The 18,794-nt window shown below is 39.5% G+C and overlaps 1 protein-coding gene across 2 annotated transcripts in view; it reads left to right on the top strand.

The window, feature by feature from the left end:
* Positions 1-18,199, top strand: part of ugp2b (UDP-glucose pyrophosphorylase 2b) — a 39,169-nt gene extending 20,970 nt beyond the window's left edge. For both annotated transcript variants that reach the window (XM_085183563.1, XM_085183562.1), the window contains exons 5-10: positions 3,202-3,335; positions 7,446-7,743; positions 9,328-9,525; positions 14,460-14,702; positions 14,971-15,075; positions 15,402-18,199. In XM_085183563.1, the coding sequence (XP_085039689.1) occupies positions 3,202-3,335; positions 7,446-7,743; positions 9,328-9,525; positions 14,460-14,702; positions 14,971-15,075; positions 15,402-15,509 (1,086 nt within the window). In that variant the 3' untranslated portion in view covers positions 15,510-18,199. The remainder of the gene's footprint in view (positions 1-3,201; positions 3,336-7,445; positions 7,744-9,327; positions 9,526-14,459; positions 14,703-14,970; positions 15,076-15,401) is intronic.
* Positions 18,200-18,794: the final 595 nt, after the last annotated feature.

The raw sequence follows: 18,794 nt of genomic DNA, 5'->3' as shown, positions 1-18,794 counted from the left end.
CATTTTCTGCTCAGTCTGGTCAGATTACATGCTGACTGAATCGACCTATTGAGAAAGGGGAAAAATGGATACCCCCCCACACACACGCACACACAGACCCCCTTAACCAGGCCCTCGTGCAGGAGAACGCACCTCTCAGCCATCCCGCTGAATCATGCATGTTTAATTTAGAGCTGAAGCATGTACCCTCTCACTGAGAGCGGACGTAACAAGGTCGGACAAAGCTCCGACTCAGGCGCCGCCTGGCTGCTGAAGATTTACAGCTTTCACCTGAGTGCCTCCCTCAAGAGCAGATTTGTTAAGTTAGCAAGTTTAGTTAAAGATGTGTGAAAGAGGGTGAACCTGTAAAGTTACTGCATGGGTCAGGTCTCTCTTGTAGAAGACGTCCTGGTAAAATAAAGGTTCTAATAATGCAGTTTCACAACAATTAGGGCTTTGTTAACAGATGCACACACGATCAGCATCTCTACAGCAGCTCTGGAAGTAGAGCGGGTCATCCACTAATTGATTTCTGGCTCCTGCAGTCAAAACATCGAAGCTTCCTTTGATGGATGTATCAAGGGAAACTTGAGGTTCTTGCCAGAGTGGGATTGATTCAAAAAGTGCTTATTGTGTGCAGAATAAAGCATTACATGACTGTAAACGTGGCTTGTAGTCGAATTGGTTTGAGTGCTCACTGAGAGTGGAAAAGGGCTTTATAAATACCAGCTCATGTGCTCATCTCATGCAAGTACTGAACAAAACCCATAAAAGTTGTGGCTACATTTAGTCAAGAAAAGCTTCTTTGCTACAGTAACAACAGAATCTCACTGCTTGTACCACAACGCTAGGCTCATATGGTTCATATTTCTAGTGTTGATTGTCCCTCTGGGGAGGGGTGCAGGACAACCACAATCTCTTTTGCTTTGAGGATTCAATGGAGACTGTGTCTAATACATGTCTCCAAACAAGGGCCACAGAGGTCTTAACTTGTATGTAGTCTTTTTGATGTATAACCGAAAAACAATCAGGAGAAATTATCATTATGGAGCAGATGGTTTATCTTTGTTCATAAGCAAAGTTACTTATCTAATTCCTTTCTTGGCCTGTTGGTCAGATAAAAAGTGATGGATTTAAAATATATATATATATATATATATATATATATATATATATATATATATATATATATATATATATATATATATATATATATATATATATATATATATATATATATATATAAATATATATATATATATATATATATATATAAATATAAATAAATATAATATATATAAATATAAATAAATATAATATATATATTTATATATATATATATATTTATATATATTTTTATATATATATATATATATATATATATATATATATATAAAAAATTATTTTATTTTATTTTATTTTATTTTTGTGGCTATTTAAAGCATAAGGTAGATGGAGGAATTCACTAAATCATTTTCAGATTAACCTGATATGTGCCACACTAAACACATAAGTGGAGATTTATTATTTGCTCACAGAAATCCGGTTCCAGACAGTGTTGATAAAAACCAGGATGTAATTTAACCTTTGCATAAACCACTGCATATAAGGAAAAAGTTTAATTAAAAGAGCTGTGTAAAGTTCATGACCAGCCAACACCCATCCTGGTTAATAAATGGAAATATGACGTTCATACTTTAGCTTAGAAAAGCCCACTCATTCGTTGTAACTGTCACAGGCAGTAAATTTGATTCCTCACATCATCTTAGCCCCACTCATTCACAGGCCGCGTCTCATCCTCCGCCTCCTCTACTCATTTTAATTTTCTGTTATCGAAATAAAGAAACTGCTTCCCATTTTACTCAGGTGTAATTTACATCCTTTGTATTCATTCAAATCGCACAGTCAAGGTACACAGTTATTGGTTGAAAACTAAGGCGTGTGGGCCAGTTTTCCTTTTGTCTTATGATGATCTGAAAATTCAAATGTTTTTGCAATGTTGAATTTTCAAATTCCAAATGTCACAAGGACACTTGAAGATCTATTTAAACACAGACTTGAAAACACAGTGGCGAAAAAGTTTTATATGCAGTTAGATTCAAAGTAATTTGAATACAAAGTGCTTTCCTCAAATCCAGACTTAAAAACACAGAGAAAAGCTGTTTTAAGATCGGCTGATCTTTCCTTTAACCCTGTTGCTCTGTGCACCTCTTGACCACTTCCAGGTGTTGTCTCACATTTGGTGTGAACCCTGTTCTGACAACTTGCAAATGCATCAGAACCTCAAACATGTGCAAAGATTGATCATAAAGTTTTGTGTAAAACTGTGTTAACTCTCATGTCGCTACTGAAGCATCTACAGCAGGGCTGCCCAATCCCAGTCCTCGAGAGCTACTATCCTGCAGCTTTTAGATGCATCCCTACTCCAACACAGCTGAATCAAATGGTTTGATCTCTTCAGCATGCCGTCATGTTTGGCAAAGGTCTGATAACAAGCCATTCATTTGATTTGGGTGTGTGGGAACAAGGATGCATCTAAAAGCTGCAGGACGGTAGCTCTCGAGGACCGGGATTGGGCACCCCTGATCTACAGCATCTAAGAGAGGGTTGTACCAGCAAGTGCACGCTCACCATGCCTTTAAAAGGCAGTGGCAGAAGTGTCTAACAGTGTCACTCACTACAAGGCAGACTCACCAAATGTGGCTCCCGGTTTGCATGTTTTGATGGATACTTTACATAAATGGATGGAATGCGGAAGTGTGGCATAGAGATTTTCATTTATTTGTCTGTTGTTTCCTTTTTAAAATGTCATCAGTGTCAGATCAGGTCACATTACTTGCAAGAGCACAAAGTTGTTTGGTTGTTGATGAGGTAAACGGCCCAACCTGACCATCAATTTCTGCAAAGATGCTTTGAGTGTTTCATTGCCTTCACAAAAGTCCTCCTTCAGACCCATTATTAGCTCTCCAGTCAGTCGGTTTTCCAAATATTTTTTCCAAATATCCAAAAAATATTTGTTCATTTCCACCAATTTTCCTGAATTAAAAGGCATATTTACTATGAAATGGTCCTTGACAGTTAGCATCATCTCTGATTATAACACCGTTGAGCCCTTACACTGTTAAGAAACTCTTGATGGCCGTCTACTGCCTACTTCTCTGTTTTCTTTATTGGATAAATATGGATAAATGCATTTATATACTTTGTTTTTTCACCCTACAGCACCTTAACAAGACTTACAACACAGACGTCCCCCTGGTCCTCATGAACTCTTTCAACACAGACGAAGACACAAAGAAAATCCTGCAGAAGTACACACACCACCGGGTCAAGATACACACCTTTAACCAAAGCAGGTGAGGGAGCACGATCGTAAAACAATGTCCTATTGAGTAACAGTGAGCCCAGCAAACACTCCCTGACACAGTTAGATATACTGTATATGAACCAGTGCCAAAGGGAGTAAGAGTCCATTTTTCTGTCAAATATTAAAGGAATATTGAATTGTGTAAGACAAACACACAGAAATCTCAATTTCTTTTAAGAAGTTAGCAGTATTGAATCTCCTGAATGAACTCATTTTCCCCTAAAATGAACTCCTGAGTGACGCTCCGGCTTCTGAGCTCAGACTGTCAAGAATAGACAGGAGGTGTCATGCAATGTATGGAAAAGGCTTTTAATATTTAACACCCTGGTGTCTCCAGTTTGTCAGGCGAGTGGAACTTGCTTTTTACCATTTCGCTTGAATTATTTAAAGCTTGTATGTTTCGTGTGCCTCAAGGAGTTATACTACAAAGCACTTTGGGACGGAAGCTGGAGGATTTAATGTCAGCAGAGAAAAAGTGGTTGAATGGTTTAAATGTCAATCAACAGGAGAACAAAGGAGAGTCTGTGACCGAGGCCGTGACAGTAATTCATAACAAGAGAATTAAATTCAGCTTCGGAGTCACGTTATCTGGTGTTACACTTAATGAAGGGGAAAAACTGTTTGCTTTATATGCCCAACAAACCCACAACTTCTTATAGTCACTTAAATAAAGCTTTGGGCGTCAAATGAAGAGTAGAATACATAGACTCGAGCATGGAATCAGCTGATGGCCCAGCTGATACTGTTCTACACATGCAACTGATAAACCTCATCTAGGGTACGAGGTTTCACTGAAGGTGCGTTAGCCCGCATATAGTAACTGCTTCCTATAAGAACTGGTTTGCAGCTCACCTCTATCCCAGTTCCTCTTCTTATACAGTATTTAACTGAATCCATGTCATGTTCACTGGCGCTGATGCCAGCTCTGTTCTGTGCTGGGGTCTTGCTGCTTATTACCTTGTCTCCACCTTTCCATGAATGCATTTGGAAGAACAGACGTATATACTGCCGAGTGTAAATGGCTAAAAAAGAAAGTTTCATTTTGACTATTACGTTCTAGAAGTCTACTGAAGGTTCTGTTCCTGCACAGAGCTGGAAAATCAGGTCTGCTCTAAATGCATACCTTGAGATGTACAGCTAGCCTGTTCTGCCACTTGTGTTAAAGCTTTGTAAAATGCATTCTCAGAAATGTGCTGTGCATACTAACGTACCCACATTCACCATGCACTAGTTTTTTTACATTTACATTTTTACATTTTAAATCACATTTTAGATCAATGGTTAGCACTGTTGCGCTGCAACGAGAAGGTCCAGGGTACAGAACAGGGTAGGGCCCTTTAGTGCGGAGTTGCTGTGTCCCCCCCCCCCCCCCCCCCCCCCCCCCCCCCCCAAAGCGTTTTGCCTTTCAGGTTTTGCCTGAGACTGAAAAACCTGCCAGGTGTCAGCCAGAAAAAGAGATTCTTTACCTCAAGAGTTTCACTTTCTGGTTAAATAAGGTCTCCTCGTGTTTAATAAAACTCAAATTGGTAATAGTGATAAACAGTTTGAATTCTGTTTTCCTTTAGTTGCATTGCACTATCTGTATAAGATCAAGCACCTAGCCATGCAGGCTGTTGTTGTGGCGAATCCACTTAGCAAAAAAATGGATCGGACATCAGTTGTAGAAACGATAGTCTTTATATAAGGCTTCAAAAAGGGAAATGTACAACAAAAACTTCTCGGCATTCGGAGCAACATATAATGGCTTCCCGAAAACTTTCTTTGCTAGCTAAAAACCCCAGAGTAACTTTCGTCTACCACAAAGAATTCTGGGAAACGCAGTTTTCTAATGAAAATACCTGTTAAATGCTCCCCTTTAGCAGAAAATGAAATCTATAATTAACAGCTCTCACTAAACATGTGACTAACACTTAAATCACTTACAAAATAACCAAAATGCTGTTATCAAACAATAAACTGCAAAAAAATTACAACAGCTGTCTTCAGAAATATCGGTTGTTCTAAAAGAATTCATCGAATCAGAGCGTGGTGCTGTAACAGGATGCCTTTGTTGCTACAAGTCAGTTGTGAAATTTCTTCCCTCGTTGATATTTCACAATCAACTGTTAGTGCTGTAAGTGGCATTATTGCAAAGTGGGCACGTTTAGGAACAGCAGCAACTCAGCGGCTGACCACGTAAAGTTATGGCACACATGCGAAAGTCACAGCTGAATGAATAACTGAGTCTCCTCTGGCATTAACATCAGCACAGAAACCATGTTTCACGAGACTCATGGCATGCGTAGCTATTTTATCCATATAGGGCATCTAATTCACTTACTTTGAAGTGAAACTGAATTCTTAAAAAAGAAATCTTTCCACTTCCCCAAAGCAGTAGGGATTTTAACTGTGTGTGTTGGTCCATGGTTTTCTTTACTTTTTACTAAAGCTCCTATTAAGCCTTAAAATAATAACTGGGTGTCCCTTTGAACAAAGCTCTAGGTTTTTCTTTCCATGATCATTCCTTCTTCAGTGTCTTCAGGAAGACAAAATCAGCTGTCATGTAAACATTGGATTTGTTAGATGTAGTTTTCCTAGACAGCGCGAGTACCTCTTGAATGTCTGGTTTAATCGTGCCTGAGCACCAGAAACCAGAGGAGTCGTCAAGCTGATGTAAAAATGCAGGTTAGGTTTCCCATTTTTTTTTCTCTTTAGCCACATAACAAATTTATTCCGGGTGTTAAACCCATAAACGTTCAGCATATCCCTCAGGAGAGACGTCAGAAAGGACAAACTCCCAGATGAGATGGTTGAATACATGAAGTGACTTCTTTCCTTGTCCATGTCTTTGTACCCTGAAAGACGCTTCCCTCTGAGGCAGCACATGTCCAAGAAAGGAGGAACATTTTTTGTGGAAGTAATCAAATGTTCCCAGATTTGGTTTTAAGATGACATGAAACCTTTGAAGTGTGTGAACTTTCATCAGAAAGTCTTATCATAAACATCTTCCCAGAACAGTCAGATAGAATTAATCTTCCATTAAAAGGGCCGTGGTACCCAAACCCTGCAGCTCGTCTCACCTGACCAGCTCTCATAAGCTTCCTCAAAGTGGTAAAAACACAGGCGGCTCATGCTCACCGGGCTCCTCACCTTGAGGTTTGTTAACTAAACCTGACTCAGATCCTTCGAACAAGCCCTTTGATCACTTTAATGCACACTGCCATCATTGGCTTGGATTTGTTGGCGTGTTGCCTTCTCTGCCTTCTTGGAAAAAGCTAAAAAGTTTGCTTGTCGAGGGAGCGGTTTGAAGTCCGGGCAGTGATATGAAAAGGAGAAATTTAGATAGCACTTGGCATGCTGGCTTGGTGCGGAGTTTCCGAGGATTTACGTCAAATGTGGAGCAAAAATGATTTCACACTTTTGTTTTGTCTTTGTGGTGTTTGTCTGCTTAACAGTCTGAGATTCACAGCTCTGCAGCTCCACAGATAAATGAGTCAACAAGCTTTTTTTCTTCCTTCCATACATATTATAAGTTACATAAGGAGATAGACTTTAATCACATCAACAGAAGAGAAGGATGCGCTTTATATAGTCAACCTTTTCTGATTTTTCTCCTGTTGAAGGACATTTCTTTGTGCACCTCTGAAACACTTCCAAGAATACTTCTATTTTTAGATCCATCCCTACAGGCTCCTCTTCCTACTCCCTGCATGTGTGCAATATGTGCTGGATCTACTCCAGTGTGTCAAAATGATAGCTGTTAACTGGAATTTGATTTTAAGGTTTTAACAACATTACATGAAGCCAGTAGCACATACATGGCGCCATAGCATGCACCACAGTTTAGGTCATTTCACATGTACGTGTCGAGATGTCAGACCTCGGGGTCATTGTATTGTGTCTTGTACATCCTTCTGAATCTTGTACTCCTTATTATTTGATATTTGTACACATTTTGGTCTAGAACATGAGGGCTGGGGGCCATAATTGGCCTGTCAAAGACTCCAATCCAGCCCACTGGATGGGACTGGAAAAAAATGAAGGACGAAGAAAAAACTGAGCCGGCACGGGTCGTAAAAATAACCCCCGATCTTATCGTGAACTCTTTTTCTTCATCAAGGTACCCTCGCATCAACAAAGAGTCTCTCCTTCCCGTGTCCACAAACTTGAGGATGACGGGGCAAAACGCAGAGGGTTGGTACCCTCCCGGTCACGGCGACATTTACGCCAGCTTCTACAACTCGGGCCTGTTGGATCAGCTGATTGAGCAGGGCAAAGAGTACATCTTCGTGTCCAACATCGACAATCTGGGAGCCACCGTCGACCTCCACATCCTGCACCACCTGGTCAGCCAGCCTAACGGCAAACGCTGCGAGTTCGTCATGGAGGTGACGGATAAGACCCGCGCTGACGTGAAGGTATGATGAAGGTTATTGTGGATGTGAGATTCTGATTTATCCCCGTCGCATTAACAAGGATATAAAATATTTTTGTGGTAATGTAACCAAAGTAAAGATGTTTTTGTGGTTTCTTACTTTCCTCTGTTAGCAATAAGCCTTGACATCATTTCTGTCTCTAATGTTTCTACTAATGTCTCAATACAATGAATGTGAATGGAATTTGTACCGTTTACTTTTCACTGATAAAGAAATTGCCCCAAACTCGAACAGCTTCATCCCCACAAAGTAGCACAGTTTTTTTTGTTTGTTTGTTTTTTTAATTTAAGTGAACAAAACCTTTAATTTTTCAGTGGTTAAATGTATGTAATCTTAGTATTATTAAGATCAATATAAGATAAGATAAGATAAGATGACCTTTATTAGTCCCACAGGTGGGAAATTTGTTTTGTTACAGCAAAAGTGCAAAGTTATATAGCAGAAATTAGAAAACACTGGAATGCAATAAAATACAATAGAATAAAATAAAATACTATATACAATAGAATAAAATAGAATAGAATAATATATACAATAGAATAAAATAAAATACTATATACAATAGAATAAAATAGAATAGAATAATATATACAATAGAATAAAATAAAATACTATATACAATAGAATAAAATAGAATAGAATAATATATACAATAAAATAAAATACTATATACAATAGAATAAAATAGAATAGAATAATATATACAATAGAATAAAATAAAATACTATATACAATAGAATAAAATAGAATAGAATAATATATACAATAGAATAAAATAGAATAGAATAATATATACAATAGAATAAAATAGAATAATATATACAATAGAATAAAATAGAATAGAATAATATATACAATAGAATAAAATAAAATACTATATACAATAGAATAAAATAGAATAGAATAATATATACAATAGAATAAAATAAAATACTATATACAATAGAATAAAATAGAATAGAATAATATATACAATAGAATAAAATAAAATACTATATACAATAGAATAAAATAGAATAGAATAATATATACAATAGAATAAAATAAAATACTATATACAATAGAATAAAATAGAATAGAATAATATATACAATAGAATAAAATAGAAATAGAAATACTATATACAACTGAGTAGGAAAATACAAAAATACAACTTTGTCAGAAGAAGAATTGCACAAGAATTGCACATATAGCAGTCTTATTGCACATGTGTGGGTTTGTGTGTTTGATCAGCTGCAAAAGTCTTTATTGTGGAGTCTGACAGCAGTGAGGAGGAAAGACCTGCGAAATCTCTCCGCCCCACACCGTGGGTGCCGCAGTCTCCCACTGAAGGAGCTGCTCAGATATGTGTGTCTGAATTAGTTGTAGTTATTATAACCTTGTGAACTTTCACTGTTACTGGTTTACACGTTGGAGGTTTGCATTTCCTGTAGGTGGTTATTGGCTGGCATTTCAGTGTAACCATTATTTTGTGCGAACCTAAAAAAACACTTTTAATTTCCCAGAATTCGGCTTAATCTCTCAGGTCAGCGAGTGTGCTGTAAAAATGCTTCTTGTGATTTCCAGGGAGGCACGTTGATCCAGTATGAAGGGAAGCTGCGCCTGTTGGAGATCGCTCAGGTGCCCAAAGCGCACGTGGACGAATTCAAATCAGTTTCAAAGTTCAAAATCTTCAACACCAACAACCTGTGGATCTCTCTACCTGCTATCAAGAGGCTGCAGGAGCAGAATGCAATGGACATGGAGATCATAGTCAACCCCAAGGTGAGTGAAGAGGAGCCAAACATAAGGCACACGGCTTACTGCACGTGCAGCGTGGAGTAATTCAACATTCAGTGAAAGTAAAAGTTAAAAATGAATAATCTGTGTAATAATCTTTGTAACCAGCATGCCATTCTGTTCCACATTTCTATGATACAGTGACATATTTCACATGTTTAATATCACGCAGATATTTTCACAAACCTTGCATCGACCTCATTGTTCAAAACTGTCTTTAATATGAGCGTCTGCCACTGCAACAGTGTGCAGATGACAGAAAATGAAAGCATTTTTCTTGCTTTAATATTCTCTGTCGATTGAGATGAGTTGAGGATAGTTAGCAAAGGATTTGGTCCTCATTCAGAGGTAATAATTCACCCACCAGCTGCAGCTGCGACACAACTGGGACTCATACCTCAGGTGATTTAAGGCACTTTAAAAGCTTTGCTGCATTTTAGATTGATTTTTCTCTCCTTGGAAGATTTTTAGAATCCGTTTGCTCCGTAACAAAAAAACATAAATGTTCTTAGAGAACACTGGGAACAAAAACAGTTCTTTATTATCAAATTAAGGTATTAGTTTAACCAGGAACTGTTGAGGAATTAGCGGTTCTTTGAATGGTGCAGATGATAAGTGAACTTCTGTTTGTCATCCTCAATTCCTTTCATTCCGTACACGGCTATAATGTCATCGCTCTTCCAGCAAGCCTGCTCTTGTCACCACATGCGTTTTAGAAATTGTTACATCCTTTAAAAGCTACGCTGAGATTGATTTCGGGGTGAAATCCAGGAGAAGATGGACGTTAAAACTGGGAGAAATGAGAAGAGCCCACTGATTTCATGTTAACGTTGCGCATTTCACTGTTTACATCCCCAAAGAGTCCAAACTGGGATTTATTTGTGGCTCACAGTACACTGACAAGTGCAGTTAAAGGAAAACTAACTAACTGAACTCTGCTTAGCCTGTTTCTCCTCCATGCTTCACTTTAAATAAATTGCAAAGGGCATCAAAGAGAAATGAGTCATAAATCTTCTCGTTCAAGCCCTCTGGAAATTTCAAAGAGGGTTCACACGAGGGCAGCTGAGTGTGCAGAAGAAACTGTTCAGTTTCAGTGACCAGCCAACCTCCCGGAATATCATCATCTGTCCGGTTGAACCATGTAAAGTGGAGCAGGGACAGATCTGCTCTTCCCCCACACAGACCATCACTCATGAATAAATCATATCTAACAAAAACGCTTGCTGAGGACACCCGTATTTTAAAGCTTCTCTCATCTCCGCTTCATGTTTCTGCCGTCCTGCACAGCTTCATTCCCACATGTCACGTGACAATTTTCCACACAAAACAATCCAGCTCATCTGCTGTGCTTGGACTAAAGTTTCAGCTGCATGTGATGTGAACTGTCCCGATTCGTGATTGAGGTGAGAGACAAACGACTGCTGGTCCAAGTGCGTCAAAACAATGATTTGATTAAACACATGTGTGGAGGAAATGCATCATCACAATCCTCAGCATGTGTCAGGGTATAACGCCCCCCTCAAAGCAGATACATAACATGGATAAGTTACAGTAACCACAGCTCCACGCCAGGTGCTTCCTGTTGATCTTCTTACTCTCGCTTATCTCTGGAACATCAGAAACACATCCTACAAAAAACTGTCACTTATTCAGGCACAAAATGCATTTACAAGCAAAATATGTCTGAACTCTTACCTAGAAATGAGTCTATATATATATATATATATATATATATATATATATATATATATATATATATATATATATATATATATATATATATATATATATATATATATATATATATATATATTGTGTGTGTGTGGGTGTCTCGACCTCAGTGCACTCTGTCTCACCTCTCACCTCGCCAACTAAAGCTTATAACCTCTTACCCGACAGAAGCCCAACTCTTCTGTAAGCACATTTGCAATATGTGTAATATATTGAATAAATGTTTTAATCCACTACTCAAAGCTTAATAAAAAGGATATAAGAGAATAAACATGATATTAAAATGATCTAAAAAGATATAATCCCCACAGAACGTTCTGCGCTTGTTCTTCCTCCTCTTACGCACATGTATTGCTCTGGACTTGGAAAAGCATCCAGCATCCACCTATCCTAATTTGGATATGTCCTTTTTTTTTCGGTACAAGTTCCTCTCTTTGAGCAACTTCCTGTGTGGGCTGCAGCCCCCTGGTGGGCAGTCAAAGTACTGCAGTTGGGCTGCAAGACATAATTTATAGTCAAAGGAGCTTGCAAAGAAAAGCGTCTGGACTTCTTTAAGTTGCTTGAAGACGTTTCACCTCTCATCCGAGAAGCTTCTTCAGTTCTAAGGTCAAATGGTGGAGAGTCCCAGATATAAACCTAGTGGGAGTATCCCCCCACAGAGGGACGAAAGGACCCCATGATGATCCTCTAATCGCCTGAGCCAAGGTGTGAAACTGGGTGTGGGTCCCAATCAGCCAGAGTTTCGGGTGAGTTCATTGGGAAACCTGGCCCCACCTTATCATGCGAATTCCTGAGGTCAGATGGCCCAGGATGTGAGTGGGCGTTAAGGCGTCTGGGAAGGGAAGTCAAAACTGGATTATAGATGGCAGAGAGTTGGTGTCGTAAACACCAACTCTCACATCCTGGGCAATATTTTTAAATTAAATATTTTAATTTAAAAATATTGATTTAAAAATATAAAAATATATATTTTTAAATTTTTAAATCTAAATTTAAAAAAAAAATAAAAAAAATTATATATATATATATATATATATATATATATATATAAAAATCCAGGTTATTAATCAGGTGCCACATGTAAAGCTGTTAATGGAGAATCAACCTTAAAACTGTCAAAAGATCAAAATTAATAATTTAAAAGAAGCACTTCATGTTAGGCTCATGTGTTGATGAGAGGAGGCTGCAGAAGAGTCACTTGGCATCTCCTGGGAAGACGCTTATACATTCCTGATGAGGAGGCCTTGACCAACATGAATGCATTCTCAATATTGTTAGCGTAATTATAACTTAACTGTAACTTCAACCCCCAAAAATAACTCTTACACCCTGACCAGGTCTTTGAAAAGAGCCAGGCAGGCGTAAAAAAACAGGGGTGACAAAGTCAGTTTAGGTTATCGGTCAACTTCAGACAAATGTGATCCCGAGAAACCCCCTGGCTAACAAAACATACAGTACTAAGAAAAAGTCTTCTTTCCTTTTTTACATTACACTGTGGTGTAATGGTTTTTGTTGTTGTTGTTTTTTAAAGTGGTCTGAAGCAATAGTTCTTCAGGGTTTCTAAAGGTCTTTCAAAACTTCTGTGAGCAGAAGCTTTTTCACTCACTTTCAGTCCCGTCCTTGTGCCGGACCATTTATAGATGGATGTTTTTGTTTGTTAACTTACTTAACACTGAAATATGAATCATTCAAGCACCTAACTCAAGAGATGAAGCAGTATCATCTATGCACAACAGGCAATTTAGCAGTAAACCAATTTTAAATTCTATCTTTAGCCCTTTTGTTAGTAGCAGGCTGTCGTAAAAGCACATTTTTGTTAAGTTGAATTTACAAAAATTGCCAAACTGTTTGACAGGCACAAAATGGTAGTATGTTTGCAATAAAAGGTGATTCCTCAAGAGCTATTCGCCAAAAACTGTAGTGTCTTTAAATGTGGAGGAACTGAACAAGTGGAAGACAAAAGATGGCAGCAGACGAACAGGATCTGAAAATCTTGTTCTTGAGAAATGGGAAAGACGCAGCAAAGGCCTGAGAGGACCTCAGAGATGTGTCTGGCCCTTCTTAGATGCTTAGATGATTGGATTTGTAGCTTATATTTGCCCTCTTTTGACAACGCTAACACAATAACAGGGGTTCCTCCCTCGTTCTGTGAGGTTTGCACAGGTCATGTTAAGTCAGAAAAGAAAGTCAAAGAAAAAAGGAACACTTGCCTGATGAAGCTAATGTTTGAGTAAATGCTTAATCAGTGAATTTAATCTTGTACCTAATTTGTCCAAATGTGACTTATTTCCCACATATTTTTGTCCTTTAATGCCCTCCAGAGTCCTTGTTGAGAGCAATCCTGATTTAAAGCAGCACAGCAAACAAATGTAACTTGCTGTGACTTTGTGTTATTTCGGTCCTGCTCACTCACTGGCACTGCGGGCCTCTGGCCCCCTGATGGGGGGGAAGCGTCGCCTCAGGCCGTCCAAAACTGCAGCCAGTGTAATAAATTCACAGCTGAACCGCAGCCTCCTCCCTGATTATTGCTGTCTTGGCCCGATAGGTACAGATGAAATTTTCCACTCATGTGCAGGATTGCAAGTGTTATGCAAACTGGACACAACTGTGCAGGAGCTGTAGTTTTACATAAGTGTAGGTCCCATCTAGATAAGAGTACAGCACTAAAACCACTCAGTTTGAGGGTTCAGTTTCAGTTAGAGGCCTGCACACTGCAGAACTGCGCGCTGTCGTGGTTTAGAGGCACTTAAGATAAAATGAATGTCCACTAATTAGGATTAAACACAAAGTACAGATGATCTGAAGGGTAATATTATTAGTTGTACAGGTAGAGTGTTTAGTAATGGGAAAATAATAAAATAAGTAGTGGAAGGAGATATCACCACTGACATCTGGACCGCCATTGGCTTAAATCACAGTTCGACTCTTGTTTATTTAATTTGGGTGAAGAAGCTTCTCTGTTGGGAGTTGCTGCATAATTTAAATGTAGTTTTATAGTAAAGACTGTACAGTTAGGGGCACAAACGTGCACCTTTGTTTTTATTAAAACATGTTGGGTAGGAAACAATGTGATTTGGACTTTAACGTGGTGTTAGCGCTGTGCTCAGTCTCATTTTTCTTCACGTTGTTGGAAATAAGCAGGAAAAGAAAAACAGCTAACGTGTCCTGTCCCCTCTCCTGTTCATCAGACGCTCGACGGCGGGCAGAACGTCATCCAGCTGGAGACTGCGGTGGGTGCGGCCATCAAATGCTTCGACAACGCCCTGGGAATAAACGTTCCCCGCAGCCGCTTCCTGCCGGTCAAGACTACGTCGGACCTGCTCCTGGTCATGTCCAACCTGTACAGCCTGGACGCCGGCTCGCTCAACATGAGCCCGAAGAGAGAGTTCCCGACAACACCGCACGTCAAACTGGGCAGCTCCTTCACCAAGGTAATCACACCAGCTGTGGAAGCATCGGAACATCTGTCACTGCGTGTGCAGATGTTAAATGGGATGCTAAAGTTGGGTCGTAAAATCAATAAATTCTTCCAAGAAGGTTTCTGAGTAATCTCCTGATCCTCAGAGGTTACACCACTGATGCCCCCAAATTTCCGATTCTCAGTGACGGTATTTAGTCAGTAATTTAATTTGCCAAAGGATCTGTGGGGTTGAAAAGCTCATATGCAGATGACTTACTTTTCTCTGTGTCTGCGCTCAGGTTCAGGAATACTTGATCCGCTTCGAGAGCATTCCCGACATGCTGGAGCTCGACCATCTGACGGTGTCCGGAGACGTCACCTTTGGGAAAAACGTGTCGCTTAAGGTGAAGCTCTGCAGTCAGATTCGTTTTTTAAGACGAGGAAACCTTGTTTTCGTTTGTTCCATAATGCCAGCATGTGAGCTACAGTTGTTTTCATGGCCACAAAACGTGTGGCAGCTATTTAATTTACTCTGAATATAACAATGTTGAGCGTAATAAATCCAGAAAGCTCGCCGACAGTAAAAGAAACTCGCTGTTTTAGTAATGTGGTGGAGAAGAAGTGCAGAGAGAATTGAAGACATTAATTTCAGACTTTGAACCTGCGTGCTTCTGTTTTTGATTTACGGCTTTAATTAAATTCAGTCCCGTCATCATTTCTGTCCCTACAGGGCACCGTCATCATCATCGCCAACCACGGAGATCGGATCGATATTCCGGCTGGCTCCATGCTGGAAAACAAAATCGTATCCGGCAACCTCCGCATCCTGGACCACTGAGGCCTTCTTCACCCTCATCGTGTGACGTAGTCCCCCGTAATCCCTGTCATGTGACCCATTTGACACGTTGACCCGACATCAAGAGATTGTGAGAGGATATGACTTTTTCCCCTGGAGGCTGAGTGTGATTGCATGTGCAGTGCTACCCTGCCGTCTCAGCATTAAGAAGCAGTTCGCCTGCTTTGATGGAAGCAGCTGGAAAATACTGCCCTCTGCAGGCTGTTCATCACATAACCTTTAAAAGTATTACTAATGAACTAATCTTAGCGATCACTTTAAACACTTTTATCCAGATTAGAGAGGAAACAACTCACCCTTTGTTTTCTTTTCTTCTATATTGATTTTGACTTTTGTTGGCCAGAAAATAAAAAATTATATATTCTAAATAGGTAGGGATAATATACTGATATACTCACATATTATTAGGGACACTAGTGGGAGTACAGTTTGGAGAGCAAATTAGATTTGGGGTTTTTCGCACTGCTAATGCAATCACAAAGATGAAGTCATGGGCGTTACGGGAAGGTTTTGACCTCTTATTTCAAGCACAAAGACGTCTCTGCTGGACTCGATATGGTTTCGCAATTTAGCCGCAGCAAAACACACCGAGTTGTGTAATGTAAACCCAGCACAGGGTCCTGATTTACCACCGAGTTCAACAATACAACAGAAAAGGATGTCTGGCAGTGCAAAAATGACTTACTGGTACATCACCCAAGTGGAAATGCAGCGCTTAGCTCTGGTTTGGAGAGGTGTCATTAGGAACCTCTGCTGGATTTTCAGGGCTAATGCAAATGTCATTTTATTAGGGAGGAAAAAATTCAGATATCAGGCGTGTCAGCAGTTTATTCCACAAACTTGCCCTCAGTCTGCCCTCAAATGTAGCAGGTAACGGCGACAAAGTGGATACAAGCACCAAAAATAGAGAAGTCAGTTGAATTCTCAAGTATACAGCTTAAAAGCTTCTTCAGAACTTCTTTGCTTCATTTCTAACTAAAATATTTTATAATTGAAACATGACAACACTGGTGTTTATGACAGTATACAAACACTGAGGGTACTTTTAAGGTTTTCTGATATTTTATGAGACACAATAAGATTCTCTGCATTCATTTCCAACAGAAATAGAACATTTGGTCTGATTTAGCGACTCTTATGCGTCCAAATTACCAGCACCATTAAAAAAAGGTACTGTGGTTAATACAGTTGTGTCTGCCTATATTCAACCAATGAGAATGAATTTACACTTCATGTATTTTACAACAGTGAAAGCTCCTTTTACCCTCGGTGCACACCCTGTCAGTCCATCCTGCACCCCTGCGCTCCTGTTAGTAAATTATTCTGAATCAAATGTTTATAAATGAGACAAAGACTTCTAAAGTTGACTCTGCTCAGTGGACTCGGTGTAATTTGACACTAAGATCATTTCAAATCATCAAGTCCAGCTGACTTCATCTGGCAAGCCTCTTGAAAATGAGCTTTTAAATGGATAATTGACTTTACCACAAAAGACTTTGGTACTTGTATCCACTTGTGAAAGGTGTCCCGGGAGTACCAATTTGTCGGCTGCACTATGAGGATGGACCGACCTCTGTAGTACCATCGGCTCAGCTGTGAGAGCTCTGAGAGCATTGTTAATGGAGGCGAGGCTGCTCTGCTGCAGAAACTGAATGATATAATTTCTAAATAACGCTTTTATGCCTCATGCTCAGTAAAAAAAAAACACAAACAAAAAAGAAAGCGTATAAAACTTTTTCATATCGGCACATTTTTTTGACCAAAATGCTTTGAGATTGTCTGATGAACGATCAATAACACCAGCTCTCCAGTTTATATAGTATTGATGTAGCTGATACAGACTTCTCGCTGACTTTAACTGCATTACTATCCACAAGTCAGTGTTTAAAAACACTCAGAACCGTTGGAAACGTGAGAATAAATGGCGAAGGCGACGGCTTGTTATGCATGTGGCTCAAGTGAAGCTTGGCTTTCATTAGTTTCCGGTTTCACTAGTGTCATATCACCGTACCCTCTCAGTTTATTGGCTTCAAAGGATGAAGACCCAAAGATATTACATTTCGAGCAGCGTTCTGATGGAAATGTGACTTTTGTGTCCTTTGCTGCTCTCTCCTGCTGCTTTTTTTTTCACTACGAGCCGCATTAGATCTGTTGTTGCCATGAAGATTGAACAGAGCAGCTTTAAGCTGAATTAGTGGAGCCCACGAAGCCCGCAGCGACGTCTGTGCTGAGAAATAATTGGGTACTGCGATATGAGATTTTCTGGGACAGGATGTAATTTTAAAGTGAAGGCCTTTATTCGTCTCTGTGTGGAGTAGCTGACGAGAACATCACATTGTTGTGTATTATTTTTTCCGGTTTGTTTTCACCTTCATGTCGTGTCAAACCTCAGCGTTTCTCCGGTTTCTCTGCTCATCCCATCACTCAGCGTTATTCCTTCACCCAAAGACACGAGGTGCTGTGTTTTCTGCAGTGTTGGGGCACACACACATACACATATTCATTTACATATGTACATGTACACAAAGTTTCAGTGTGAGTATACTTGAGATGGGTCCGACATGTGCGAGAGCCCGAAAGCAATAAGTGTTGATCTGTGACAGCGACGAGGTCTCAGCCCAGACCACTTCTGCCTCTTCAGAGGTGAATAAAGTGCAATATGAAATACCGAACACGTGTACTGTGTCATCTGTCCGTCAGTCAACTCTTGAGAGATATCAACAGAACATTTATTAATGTTTCTGGAAGGTTTGCAGAGAAATCCAGAACACTGATCCAGTTTCTTTACTCATTCTAATCATTTGTATGACCACCTGGTGGCCTCTGAGTGTAAAAGCACCAGAAATCATGCGTATGGAGGAGTCTGGGTATGAATTAATATTTCATAAACTCGACTCATGAAACAAAGCAAAATGTGCAGAAGCAGCTGCTCTCTGTATTTAAGAGATACCAACTGACCCTGAACTAGGGTTGGACTGTCTTCTTCCGGTTATTTCCTTAACAAAATCAGCTTACTATCACCTCAAGAATATTTCAAGGATAAAAGATCTGATGTCTCAACAGGACCTGGAAAAACTAGTCCATGCATTCATCTTTAGTAGGCTTGATTACTGTAACAGCATCTTTACAGGTCTACCTAAAAAAAAATCAGTCAGACAACCACAGCTCATTCAGAACTCTGCTGCTCGAGTCCTCACTAAGACCAAAAAAGTGGACCACATCAGTCCAGCTCTGAGGTCTTTACACTGGCTGCCTGTTTGTCAGAGG

Source organism: Neolamprologus multifasciatus, chromosome 13 (genome assembly GCF_963576455.1).
Source record: "Neolamprologus multifasciatus chromosome 13, fNeoMul1.2, whole genome shotgun sequence".
Lineage (NCBI taxonomy): Eukaryota > Metazoa > Chordata > Actinopteri > Cichliformes > Cichlidae > Neolamprologus > Neolamprologus multifasciatus.
The sequence above is the reverse complement of the archived record's forward strand: the minus strand, read 5'-3'. Positions and strand labels throughout refer to the sequence as shown.